This window comes from Lepeophtheirus salmonis, chromosome 6 (genome assembly GCF_016086655.4).
Source record: "Lepeophtheirus salmonis chromosome 6, UVic_Lsal_1.4, whole genome shotgun sequence".
Classification (NCBI taxonomy): domain Eukaryota; kingdom Metazoa; phylum Arthropoda; class Copepoda; order Siphonostomatoida; family Caligidae; genus Lepeophtheirus; species Lepeophtheirus salmonis.
This window is the reverse complement of record NC_052136.2, coordinates 55,481,551-55,496,290: the sequence shown is the minus strand read 5'-3', so window position 1 is coordinate 55,496,290 and position 14,740 is coordinate 55,481,551. Positions and strand designations below refer to the sequence as shown.

The window sequence follows — 14,740 nt, the reverse complement described above, 5'->3', positions numbered from 1 at the left end:
ATTTTACAAGGCCATTGCAAAGATTTTTTTTTTTTATAAAATGGATTTTAATTTTTTTCAAGTAAATAATTTAGAATCCTTTTTTTCTATAAAATATTTTAGTGTGTGCTATGGTGTGTAATATTTTTCAAAGCTGTTATCATTATTCTTTAATTAATTTTGAAGAGAGCACATCTAAGTATAAAGTAACTACTCCTCATAAATAACTGATAATGAGCTGGGACTTCTTAGGGTATATCTCTGTTGGACTCAGATAAGCTTTGAGGATTGACATCCGAGGCATTCTTGTCTATGACCTTGCTACATAGATACGAAGGAGGGTTTGTATTTATTGTTTTCCTCTCGTAGCTGTTAATCTAATGAAACGTAATGGCAGCTAAGCTGTTCTTCTACAAAACATTCTTCTAATTGTGAGGGCTAACACGAAATTTGACAAGTCATATGATTTACAGCTTTAAATATGATAATCAATATCGATGTAAATCCTATGAATTTTTTAGCTTCCCGCTTTTTCGGAATTGGAAGTCTCTTTTCCATACGAGTTATCATTATTTTTTAATTATTAAGTTGTGAATTTATTTTCCAACTACATTCAATTATACTCCAAACCTTACTGAACAATCGTGTGTGTTCATAAAAGTGTTCATAAAAGACGGAGAGTAAGCTGACGGAATCGTTGCATAGTTAACATTGTAAGTCCTTTCTGGACTCAGAATAGAATTGGGGATCGACATTGGAATAATTATTGCAAATGTCCTTGTTTATTTCCTTCTCCCCTCCTTCCTTGTCACAGCTGATTGTAGCTGATCTCATCCGAAATATTTTTTCAGAGTTAACATAATGATATAAATCATATCGTCCAGTTGATTGTTTATGGAATAGATTCTGAGCATGGACCCTACTTGATCATTCTAAACTCATATGGAAACGCTTGAAAAGATATTGGAAGAGTTATATAATAAGCAACAATTGTGAAACTAATAGTAACAGTAAATTTAGTGTCCAACGAATATTTGAATTGTTAACATAATTCTTAGGAATCCCGACTATTCAATTGATGCTACATGAGAATAGTCTTCATTTTTATTTTTTATGTCAGTGATTCATTAATTGAATAGATACTTTATATCTATTTTTGTTTTGTTTGTTGCATAAATTGTACCTCTATTAATAAACGGCTTTATTTTTCATTTTGAAATTAGCTCATATTACAAAGGGTTTATATTATAATAAATATGCAAGTATTATTTACTTTAAACCTTATTGAATTTTACTTCACATCTTTATTTTCACTTTGATTCATTTTCAAGTTCATTTAGTTGGGATAAATCCTCAAACTACGAGCCAGATGTGTGTCAAAGAAGAGTTTACAATAGTCTCCTTCTTATAATTTAAACCATCTTTAAGTACATCCTGAACAATATGGAGAACATTTAACTCGGCTATTTCAATTTAAAGTGGGAGGTTGAGTGTTAGCTTGAAGTTAATTGTACAACTTAGAGTTCAGAACGAGTATTTACGATGGAAAATACCCGGAGGAACACCATCATCGAAGCAGGACACAGCCAGCGTACATCAAGAAGATTGCACGGGTATCCAAAGAGTACAGTCTACGATGTCATAACCACTGATAGGAGGAGGGAGCATATAAGAGAAAAGCCCGCAGTCCTGGAGTGATACAAAACGCACTCCAAGATTTCTTGTAGGCCAGAAATAGGTTGTGGAGGCATCTTCGGGACTCCGATTAAGCGTAAAGTAAGCCGTTCAACAATATCCAGGGCCATAAATACTAAACTGAGGATGAAGTGGTAGCACCTCAAAAAAATACATTTCCTTACAGAAAAAATGAATGCCACCTGGAATAAAATTGCTTATCGATTTGATGTCCCATAGTAACCGAATCTTCTTTTATTCGGATGAGTAACAATGAACGGTTGACAGTTTCCAGAACGACAGATGATCTGCCACAAAGAGAGCTAATGCCCCCCCCCCTCGTTTTAAAACCAAGTTTCCATACAACATCATTACCTGTGGGGTCATTGAGAGCAAAGGTAGTGTCATTCCCCGTATCTTCTTTGAGCCAGATAGGGTTGGTGTCGACAAGTAATGTGCAGTGATACCTCGATAAGGAATATGAAGTGATACCTTGGATTAAAGCTGAGGGCAATGGTGTCGAGTTTGAATTTCAACAAGACTCAACCCACTCTCACAAGGTCCTCAAGACCCAAAACTTGTTGAAATAAAAGAATGCGCCAATTTGCGAAACTCCTGACCTGGCCCTCTAACTCCCTCTGATATGAATTTGCATGGACTATTTTTTTTCGGTACAGTTAGAGAAGAAGAACTCTTCTATAGACACAGTAGTATCGACTCCTTGAAGGCCTCTATCACTCCTGCGGAGGTGATCAAGCCCTGCCAGTTCTTTAGGCATCGTATTGAGTGAATGATTGGTATAGATAGGAAACACGTTCAATGATTTTTTTTTTTATCTAAATAAAATTTCAAAACTCTACTTGCTTCCCTTATCGATCAGAATTCAGTTAAAGCTGCTCAGGATTTACCGGAACGACACTGTAGTGTTGAGAATTGGTTCAAGACCAACTTTTCCCCGGTTCGGTCATAAGGGATTTTTCTAGATGGATTCAGACATATATTTCGGTTTAGACTGCGATCTCAGACCGTAGATCGAATTTAATCATTTAAAATTATGGCCATGTTTTTTAAAATCAATCTATGGATCGATTTTCTCACCACTCCTGATTTATGGGCCTTACAAATATGATTTATGTAACACATTTAACTTTAGTGTGCTGATGTTGACATCATATGCAGATCATATGATTTACAGCTCTACAAAGATGTGAGAGTATTTGAAATTTTGGTATATATAGAGCTACGTCTCTCCAATATAAGTGAATTGTGCCAAAATTGCTCAATTCTATTAGAATGGGTTACAAAAACCATCCAAAAGTAGGTATAGTCTTCCAAAAATTGTCTCTATCCACTAATTAAAAATCCATATTCAAAAATTTAATTATATCTACAAAATTTGTAAATAAAAAAAAATGTAATATTCTATAAAAATTAAATTAAACTACTCGCTTTGTAAAATTTAGGACATTTTTTAAATTGTTTCAAAAGTTGGTTTCTAGTTTTCAAAAAAAAATTAGTAATTTGACATAATCTTTTTTAGGTTTGTACAAAAATATGGAGAATGGAGCTTGAAAATGAATGATAGGTTTTTTTTTCCAATAAAGGGAAGACAAAATATTTTGTGAGTAAGACCACCTTTATTTATCTTTTATATTTGTTATTCTTTTAGTTACTTCCTTGCCTATCGTTAAGTAAATATTATTGATAAAGTGCTACAATTTCTTCACGTTAGGATGAAAATGTATTTTATAGGCTTTTAATATAAAGCTATATATATATGGCGTAAGGTTTACGTTTGTTTTCTTACCAGGATTGTATTTCACTCCTAGTAGATGCTTGCAGAGTTTTACACACTAAATTGTTCTCAAAGTACGCTTACGAAGGTTCCATTAAATTTGACGTTGTCACGTCCTTGTATCTTACAACATTTTCTACAAATCCCCCCCAAAAAAAAAAGGCTCAAAATTAGTGGTGGATAGTAATTTATCAATTCTTCTGGACTATATAATTACTATTCACTAAATTATTCAAAACTTAACAAGAGCTATTTTGAGTTCAACCATTTAACTGTGAAAATTGACAACTTCGACAAGTCCCCGAAATGAGGATCAAGTTGAGGCAATATCCTCTATGAATAGGAGCTCAATTTCTTTCTTGCTGGCTAAATTTGAGGGAGTCCATGGTGTTGGGATTACTCTCCACAGGGCTCCACAAATAATAGTCCCGAGGGTTGGGATAAGGAGATGATTGGGGCAGAAATCTGAGACCCATAAATTTGAAAATTTGGACTGGAAGAAGGTATGTGGTTCTTCTTCGCTGTGTGGTAGGGAGGTCCATACTGCTGCCACAAATAATCACCCTAGGGATAATTTACTTTCAGCCAGGGTAAGACATAGTAGACAGACTGTTCTAGTTTGAAAAAGTAGAGAGAATCCTCTTCACTGTTGATAACCTAAAATACCATAATGGAGAAACGATGCTTCGTGCTTTTACCTCTTCTCAACTCTTGACATTGTAGCGACCATTTTCTAAAGTTGTATAATCTTAAGGTCTTCTTCAAGGAGAGTGCCATTGATTTTCTATTTTTTCCTAAGAATTCATGTTTTAAGCTATCTAAAATAAATTTTCCGAGAAAAACAAAAAATAACCTTCCTGTATTTTTATTTTTTTTACTTTAGGCAAACTGAAAAAAAGTAGTTTATCAGATTTTGTAATTTAGCATTAAACTGTGATACAAAAAAAATACTGAATAAAATAAAATGGAGAGACATCCATGTATAAAGTATTCCATGAACTGACAAATCAAATAACAAATACTGATCTACATTTTTAGGGGGGAGCATTTAGAGATTTAAAACAATTTCATTTGAATTAATGAAGAATAGGACGTATTTAATTAAATACAATTTGTTTGTTCAAACTAATTTTGATTCTCTACACTATAAGTTGACGAGTAAATATATGTAAGATAAACTAGAAATTTACTACGCATATATGAAAGATAAGATTGAGCATGTATGTTGATATATAAGTCTAAAGAAATTAAAAAAATATATCACAATTCAAAATGAAATTTAAATGGATTTGTCTATTAGTGGCCTTCGTTTCCTATACTGAAGGGAAATTCTCAAGTCCAACTCAAAGAGAAATCCAAGAGTTTGAAACTTTTGTAAAAAAATATTCCAAGTCCTTTCACAACAGGGCCGATCGTTCCCTCAAATTGAAAGTATTTGTGAACAACTTGAGAGAGATTGAAGAGCACAATGACAATCCTGAGAGAACATGGGATATGGGAATCAACGAATACTCGGATCTGACAGGTAAATATTTAGAAAATATATCTTCATTTGCGAAAGATTAACTCATTCATTAACAATCCAACAAATATACAGACGAAGAATTTGAAGGCAGATACATGGGTTATACACCAATTTCATCGAGCTATGGGATTTTCAATAGAGCAATATCTCCCAAAGTAGGGAATATTGAGGATCTTCCCAAAAATGTGGATTGGAGAGAGAAGGGTGTTATCACAGACGCTAAATCTCAAGGTGCATGTGGGTCGTGTTGGGTATTTACATCAGGTGAGAGGAAAATATAATTTAACAATTGCAAAGTAAGTAATTGTCTTCCATTGATTGAAATATTTGTTAGTCCAACAAATTGAGTCCTACGTTGCACTTGAGAACAATGTTCCACCACCTCTTCTTTCTGCGCAACAAATTACATCTTGCTCAGCCAATCCCTACAAATGCGGAGGAGCCGGGGGATGCGATGGTGCTGTAAATCAGATCGCCTACATGTATGCACAATTATATGGCATTGCAACAGAAGAAGAATATCCTTACACCTCTGGAACTACCTCAGTAAACGGCGAATGTTTGTTCAATACCTCATCAATCAAGGGCTCAATAGCCCATGTGCGGGGGTATGAAGTTTTGCCATCCAATGATATGTACTCTGTTATGGAGCATTTGGCCACAAAAGGTCCTCTAGGTGCTTCGGTATATGCATCTCGATTCCGAAACTACAAAAGTGGTGTCTTAAACGGCTGTGACTTTGATTCAAATATCAACATCAACCATGCCATTCAGTTGATTGGCTATGGCACAGATAATGAGATTGGACCCTATTGGTTAATCAGAAATTCTTGGGGACCTACTTGGGGAGATAATGGAGTAGCTAAACTTAAGAGATATACTACCACTAAGTGTGGAATCAATAACACACCTGAGTTTGGGATCAAATGTGAAGGGGACGGAATTGTGACACAAAAAGTCTGTGGAAATTGTGGTGTTATTTTGAACACTGACTATCCTATTGGAGTATCCATGTATTAGCACTTATTATTATTTAATCATAATTATTTTATCAGTAATAAAATATTACTAAAACTATACAAGAAATACCTTCATAGCATTTTTTGAATAAATAGACATAAATGGTAAAATCCCCGAAAATTAAAGTTGGAAGCGTCATTTAACATTTGACCATATAAATCAAGAAATCAAAAATAAATAATTAGTAATTTCGATTCATGACTAATAATAGGGGCGTGGTCCAAGAGATAGTTTTTTAATTCTATGAAAGGAACAAAGAACAAAACATTTTGAGAATGACTAAACTCAGAAAACGATAAAACACATTTCTTAAAGTTCATTGAAAGAAAGATAAAATTACTACCATTGAAATCCATCCAATAGATGTGTTGAGGACCCTCCAAAATGTAGTTTTTGATTCTTCCTTATATATGTTAAAATGTCGAATTAGGAGAGTAAAAATTATCACTCACTATATTATGTAGGGAACTCCAAAATTTGAGTTTACATATATTTACATATTATTCAATGCATGCCATAGTTAATATACTGGAGATTAAAACTTTCAAAAGATACTGAGAGTTCCAAAAGTATTTTCTTCTCAAATTTTGTAGAATACATTCCGCCAAAAGATACTTCCAAATGCTTCTGAACTCTATGGCTCCAAGTCCAACCAGATTTTGGTAAGTAGTGGTTCTTTTATTGAAATATTGTGTTTGCGTTGAAGGTCAATAACGTCATAGTCAAACATGTATATTCGTAAAATATGGGTTGCTTTTGGAACTATCCATAGATTTTTACTTACTCCCATCTATGAAAACTGAGAGACTTAATTAGGTTTGAATTTTCCTTTAACTTGGAAATAATACCTTGTTTATTGGATTCCATTTGATCTTGCCAATAACAACACCCAACACTTAGGTTCTTAATTTAGCAATTGGGATGAATCATGACATAAGTTTCTGTATTTCCTTGATTTATGCAATTGTTAGAACTTTTTCAGCGTCGATGGTTCTAAAGATATCATCTGCATAATCATTCATGTATTCTATAGCACTATCCTTGTTGTTTCTTCTTCAATACATCTTTGCTCTTTATCCGGTAGCATGAGGGATCTACAGCAACTATAAATAGAATACCAGCTACGGAATCTTTTTGCTTCCATCCACTTTCTACTTTGGCAGATTTTACTGTGTTTTCTGGACTATAGCCTGTATTGGAGTTAACAAGCAGTGTAGCCACAGTTCTTTTTCAAGAATATATACAATTTTTGCCAATATATGATAATCTATCGGAGTCATATTCACTCGTCTCATATCCTGAACTGTCGCTTGGAATAAGGAACTTCATCCTCGGAAGGCATCATCCTTGAATGAAGGATTTCCCAGAAATTTTTCGTGGGTGTAAAACTCAGAAAAAAAAGAAGAGATCCCGGAGAAAAACCCTAATTTTTATGTACATATGTGTATTCTATCAAAATTAACCCAAATAATATAAGGTCAAGTAAGAAGTTCTGAGTTTTTTTCATTAGATGTCTTTAGTGAGGTATATCTCAATAATTAATGCATCGTATAATAGAATGCTTAAAGTTTGCGTAAAGGTTAAGTGTACACTAACAAAAAGTTCATTTACAGTTTTGTGTTTGGTGAAGCCAGTTGTGTGTTATAGCGTACCAAAATTGAAGTAAAAAAAGGGAAAATTCCATACATTCTTCAGTATCACTACAATCAAGTTGAGAAGGTGGACAAGTGGCCAAAAAAAGAAACTCCTCTGGTAGGCCAATCATCGCAAATGTCGATAAAATAATGGAAATTATCGAGTTAGATTGGTATGAGAGCACTTATTCCATTCCCCAGGGTCCGACAATAGTGTAATCCTCCAGTCAATTTTACGAGAGAACACTGAGAAAACTAGGAAAATACAAAGGTTTATTTAATGAAAGTAGAAATGCCGCGCCAAATTGTATCGGGTAGAATCTACCCCAGTGTCAACCATAGTAGACCATAGAGGGACTAAAGATTAGTCAGAGAGCCGTTTGAAACCATTTGGATAAGGTTGATCTTAAGAAGAAGCTTTATGTATGGGTGTCACACGAATTGACGCAAAATAATATTTTTGATCGAATTGATGTTTGCGACTCTTTGCTTAACGAAATCGATCCATTTTTGAAGCGTATCGTGACTGCCGATGAAAAGTGGGTCACATACGAGAACAACTTTGGAAAAAGATCGTGTTCAAAACACGGTGAAGTGGCTCAAACGATACTAATCCCAGATTAATGGCTAAGAAGGTTATGCTTTGTGTTTGGTGGGATTGGACATCAATCATCCACTATGAGCTGCTCTAATCGGGAAAAATCCTCAATTTGGACTTATATTGTCAATAACTGACCAAATTGAAGCAAGGGATCGTCCTTAAGTGGCCAGAATTGGCCAGTAGAAAGAGTGTTGTATTCCATCAAGACAACCTGAGGCCACACACATCTTTAATTATGCAACAGGAGCTTCGAGAGCTTGGATGGGAGTTTCTTTTGTACCCACTATACAGCTCATACCTGGCACAAAGCGATTATCACTTTTCAATTATTTTTTCTTGATGATACAAAACTGGCCTCAAGAGAGGATTGTGAAAATGAGCCGTTCAAGTTTTTTACCAATAGGAAGGAAGACTTCTTCAATTGTGGAATTATAAAATTCCCTTAAAATGAAAAGAAGTTATCCAACAAAATGGCGCTTATTTTATATAATTCGGATAATCCTTAATATGTTAATTTTGTTGTCAAAATAAAGCAAAAAGAAAACACTCAGAGCTTTTTACGTCACCTATTATATACATGCATAAGTGTATTCTTCCAAAATTATGAATAATTGAATTCAAAATATATGTATGTATTGCTTATTCTTTTTTTCAATGCTTGTGGGATGCAAAAGTAACGACATTACTTACAATCAATATATGATAACTAACTGAGCATTACATAAATTAAATATTTGAATAGCTATAATATTTGTAAGTAAATATAAGGAGGGATTTAAAATAAACATTTGAGTTACTTTGCATCCATCACATAACTATTTTCATTGCATCTCTCAACTTTAATTCATAAATAGAAATAAAGAAAGAATTCAAAATCCTATGAAATGCAACAAATCACAACGAGCTTTTCTGTAGCACAAAAGCTTATCAAAGTTATGTGAAGTCTTGCTATGCTTAGGCAATGTTACTAAAACAAGGTTAGGTAACAAGCAAATGCCTGGGCATGCAGAACAGATTTAGAAAATAAATATCTGTCTTTCTATTTCTGGTGACGTCATTGGAACGAGTTTTAGTTATTAATACAACTTAAATTTAAAAAAATAAAAATTTGTGGCTACTCGATGTGTCTGAAGCAATATTCTACTAAATGGTAAATGTAAAGCCAAAAGTAAGTTTTTAAATTTCCTAAATTAAATTATTAGAAGATAGACGTGAAAACAGGCGGTGTACAAACTAGGAGGGATGTATCATTCCCCATTTTTCGAAAAGAATTTAACTGCAAAGATATTTGATTACAGTGTAAATACTATTTGACGACATTTTATAAAAATGCTCCCTATGGACTAGTGATGGGACGATTAAAAACAAAACAAAAATCGCAATGCCATTCTTTAATATTTTAAATAATAGTTAAAAAATACTATTTAGAAATCAGGGGCGTCCACAGGGTTATATTTTAGGAGAGGCTTGGTTTTTGGATTTTTTTGGGTGAAAAAATCCACAATTATTAACAAAAAAATAAATTTTTTTCCTCCGACTCCAATTAATCGTCCAATCACTACTATGAACTTGTTGTGGAGCTTCTACATCCCCCCCCCAACCCTCCATTTTTTTAAAGTAGCATTAGTCACTGTTTTGCTTGATCTAGTTCGAAATAAATAATTGAAACTGTTAAGCAATAATTGTAGGCAAGATTAAGTGTAGATATAAATTCAAAACTTAATATTTAAGCAGAGTTCTACATTTGTATGTTAATTTTAGATTCCAAAGATCTTAATTGAAGAAAAAAGCATCAGATTTGTTGGTATAAGTTTTCAGACTCAAAAATATTTTAATTGTTCATGTATCTTTTTTTGAATCGAAGAAAATATCTTTGAAGTAGAAATAAATTTAAAAAAATGGGTTGTGATTCTTGCCGGCCCTATAGACTGTCAATATTTGGAATAACTCTATTTAAACAATATTTATGATGCCAAAAATGCAAAGAACATTATCGTCCAACAAGTAAGTCCTTTATTTTTGTGGACAATTTTGACTTCAATAGGCTCAAATTAATCTGGCAGCTTGCTGCCAGATCCCCTTAGCCTGGAACCTGTCATAACAAGATAGGGGACCAGGCTTAAAGCTACATTTTACTACATGTAAATTTTTGTTTCTATCCAAATATTTATTATGGAAATGGAGAAGGACAGTCAAGCCATTTTTCAGGAGAACGATCTTTTCTAAGATACGGAAATTCCTTCCCAACTCTCAACAATAAAGATAAACTTGATGCTCGGAGTATCCACGGTTATTCCATTGGAAGAACGAGTCCTTCTTTCTAAGAATATTGACCAAACTCCAAGAATAGATATCTCTGGAGCCATTTCAATCAAAACTATAACAAATTTTGGAAAATAATCCTGGCTTTAAGAAAATCCGCAAATTCTCCAGAATCCTTCGAGGTTCAAATGAAGTATCTTGGAGAAGATAGGCCTGAAAAAGTTGCTATACCTGCTAAAGCCCCGTTCGTTACCTTCGATTCTAAAAGAATTTTCAGCCAATTACCAAGTATTCATTCTTCTCAATGCTCCAACAATTCTGAAAATCCTGTTATTGACAATGATTAATTATTCAATACAATAGTAATATTGTCGTATTTCCAATTTTTCTAACAATGTAAAAGTTTTAATAAAATTATAAAATCAAATTTTTGAAGCTAGTTTTCTAGTTTTTTGAGCTAATATTGATTGGTAGAACGTTTTTACCATCAATAATCAAAAATCATCATACCACCTTTATATTTTTATGTAGATAACTTCAACTTATATCAATATACCTTAAGTTTGATTTGACTAAATATTTGTATTTTTATCCTCCTTAATAAATAATTTACCAAATGAAGATAAATAAATATTCAATGGTCAAATTAGTTTTGAAAAAAAAAAAAAACTTTAGTTGAAGATCGATAAATGTTTTAAATATATATTTGTTTATCTTTGAAATATAATATGAGGGATAGATACGAAGGTTAGAGGAGAATTAACAACTCTTTATTATTCGGATGAACCAATGAGTCTTTTGATGAATTTTATATGCTATCATAGTTTATGCGTTTATATAAGAATCAAATATAGTTAGCAATTTTTTGAGGCAATTACTTTAAGAGGTTTTGTATATAATGTCTTTATTTTTGTTCCGACCATTTATATCCGCAATAATATAATTTAAAACATAGTTTACTTAATATCTCGATAAACTATTCTATTTTATGAGTAGTTTTGATTTAATGAATTATTTTATTTTATCGTCAACTAAGTATAAATATATGTAGATTTTGAATAGAAAATGATCATTCTTCGTAGGCGTGAAATAGGTCATCAACTTGTGTAGTTTCTTATTGCCTCACTGATGAAACAGTTGGTCTAAAGCTCACAGATAAAACATAACAGCTTTCTTGCATTAATTTCTAACTTCAAACATCAAAATTCTAAATGAGTAATTACCTAGTAAAAAATATTTGATTTCAATTAAAGTAATGATAATAATTATGAGTGCATAAATACAATTATTATTGAATATATAGTTAGAAAATTAGTTAAATAGAAAGTTAAAAGAAGAAATAAAAAGACTTATGTTAAGAAGAAATGCTATAACATCTATAGGATTAAAAACAGAAGCGACAATCAAACCAAAGACTAATATAATGCCAATGGCGAATTTGAAGCGTAAACGCAAAAGTGATGAAATAGAATTAAGAACAGATGTCATTTAAAATTTGTTTGAGCTCAAACAAAAATTAGATACCAATTGTGTACCTACAAAAATAAGAGTAAATTGGTAGGAAGATGAAGTTCAATCTGTCCATTACAACATCGGCTCCAGGGATTTTGCACAACATACGAAGTTAGTTAATTTGTGTTTCAATTCAATATGTCATTTTTTTAACTACTAAGTATTATAATTGAGGACATTACCAAACAAGATGTAATTATTGGGATAATAATTATTTTAAAGGTGAATTACTCTACACGAGTGTTCATCAGCTTCAGTCAAATGATTTCCGAGCTAGGTTGCTTAATTTTAGGTGATAATATATCATTATTTATGATCAGTGAAAGCTAGTAACTCAACCCTCTAGTCAGAAAAGATATTTAGCCTCCTTTTATAAAGAATTTATAAGAATGTTATGTGGGCCAACTATGTCATATTTAAAACTAATTGCCTATATCCTGTGAATCATGTCATCATTCCTTTTTTTAACTCCACCAACGAAAATGGAAGAGAGGTAATGTTTTTGCCTTGTTGTTAGTCACCAGGATCACGGCAAAAGTTACAGATCTGTTATGATCAAACTTGCTACGAAATGGTCCCAGTAAGATGTCACAAAATTTTGAGAGGTCAAGTTTCAAGATCAAGGTCAAAGTAAGAAGGAACGTACAAAAGTGTATAATCCACCAAAACTTTGGAACAAATTGAGATACATGGCTCAATTTGATTTTATGCACTCTACCGAGTGTTGATCCTGGATATTTTGTTTTTATGTTAGTTAACATGATTACTTCAAAAGTTACAGATGAATTTTGATCAAATTTGTTAAGAAGATTATATACAGTTCCAGTAAGAGGGTATTAAATTTTGAGAGGTCAAGGTAACACAAAACATTAAAAAAATACATAATCGACCATGGCTTAGTAACTAATTAAGATACATAACTCAATTTTGATTTTAAACACCGGTTTTGCGCTCAACACTGGCGTTGAGTAATTTATAATAGGATTTTCAAACAAAAATAACTATTATAAAATTTAGAAAGTATTTTTAAGTTTTCTTCATAAGTTTATTATAACATGTTGTTATTTTAAAGATGAATAATTAACTGTTTAATGTTTTAGATCATTAGTTATTCAAATTCAAGAAGATTCAAAACAATAATAAATCTTAATATAATAATTATTATTTGGTTAAAAATACTTGATGGGAATTAAAAGTTGAACTTGTTGTCACAATAAATTATCGAAATCAATTTGAAATAGTAACCAAACATGATTATGTCCCCTGTCTTTAATTTAAGTCTCGCCGATCATAACAATTTGTTGCATTAAAACAACCAAAATATATACTAATTTATGAATTGCTGAACATGTTGAGTAATCAATAATATAAGTTTAAAATGTTTGATATTAAAGATTTATACAGATATAATCCCAAAATATTGGGGGAAAACGAAGCATTCTTGATAATCATTGCTTCACAATAACTCTCAAAAACATATAATGATACAGAAAAACTATTCTTAAAACTTTTACTCAATTGGGAAAGGGAGATCAAATCAATAGATGAAAATAGGTTCATTAACAGACGCTCTTCTCCAATACTAACGAAGTATGATGAATTATGAAGGAATTGACAATTTAAGAAGTATTTTCCTGGATATTCCCTAAGAAATGTATTTCTTCGATGATTTTTTATAAGAGATCCTTCCTCTATGCTCACTAATAAAAGAGATCTGTAATTAAAAGTTAGATTTTAATTTATTTCTTTGTTCAACCAATTGAATCATACTTGATAATGGCTTTTGGAGCACTTTTTCAAGCTTCACATCCTAAAAATGAGATTTCCCCGCAAAATTAATCATCAGACGCTCTACTGCTACTTGATTAATTACTTAGATTACAAATGAGGGGTTTCAATGGACGATTTGATAAGTTTCCGTCTCTATATAACAGATTGATGCAGGATTATATTTTGGGGTGGGCTTATTTTTCTAAGAGACAAAACTTTTTGTGCTAAATATGACCGACTTACTTAATTTTTTTTTAGAAAAAACAAGTTTAAAATCCACTGTAACGCCGATTGATATCCCGGGCCACGGGCTGTGTTGCTTGGCAACGTAACTAACAAACGGGCTGTAATATACCGCCAATTAATGTAATATCATCAGAAACGGCATACCCTTTAGCCCTGGTTGAATTGGCAGTAGATTACAAACCGTTTGTTAGTGACGTTGCCACGCAACACAGCACGTGGCCCGGGATATCAACCGGGGGTACAGTGAATGATGCCCCTAATCATAATACATGAATTGACGAAGGGTGCTTACTTTTAATCAAACCTTGTGGACATGCTACATATCTCATGAGCCGAACATTAATGTTTGCCTTAGGAAAGGGTCCCGGAAGATAATATGAAATTTATGATTTCAATAATTTTGCACATTAACCATCTTTTTTAGTTATTATGCACATTAACAGTCTTGTCCAGTTATTTATGCACATTACCTAGTTATTATGCAATATAACGGATTTCTTACTTTAACTGCAACATATATATTAATACAGCAAAGTTTGTCTTAAGTGAAATCATTATTTACCATTTTAAGGTCTACTGAATTTCATTCCTATAAATTATTACATATAAATAACTAAATTACTTTTTATTTATTTTAAATTGAAGAAAAGATAATAGAAAATATTTTATAAAAGTCAATGAAATCCTCTTTTAGTTGTGAAGAAGGAGTGCTTATTTTTACC

At 32.3% G+C, this 14,740-nt stretch overlaps 2 protein-coding genes across 2 annotated transcripts in view; one reads left to right on the top strand and one right to left on the bottom strand.

Annotated features, from left to right (window-relative positions):
- LOC121119773 (retinoid isomerohydrolase) overlaps positions 1–14,740 on the bottom strand; it is a 116,683-nt gene that overhangs the window by 49,034 nt on the left and 52,909 nt on the right. The window lies entirely within an intron of this gene.
- LOC121119776 (cathepsin L-like proteinase) lies at positions 4,649–6,059 on the top strand. Its single transcript, XM_040714567.2, has 3 exons — positions 4,649–4,973; positions 5,046–5,237; positions 5,308–6,059. Exons 1-3 carry the CDS (start codon positions 4,721–4,723, stop codon positions 5,991–5,993), a joined length of 1,131 nt encoding a protein of 376 aa, XP_040570501.1. The 5' UTR covers positions 4,649–4,720; the 3' UTR covers positions 5,994–6,059.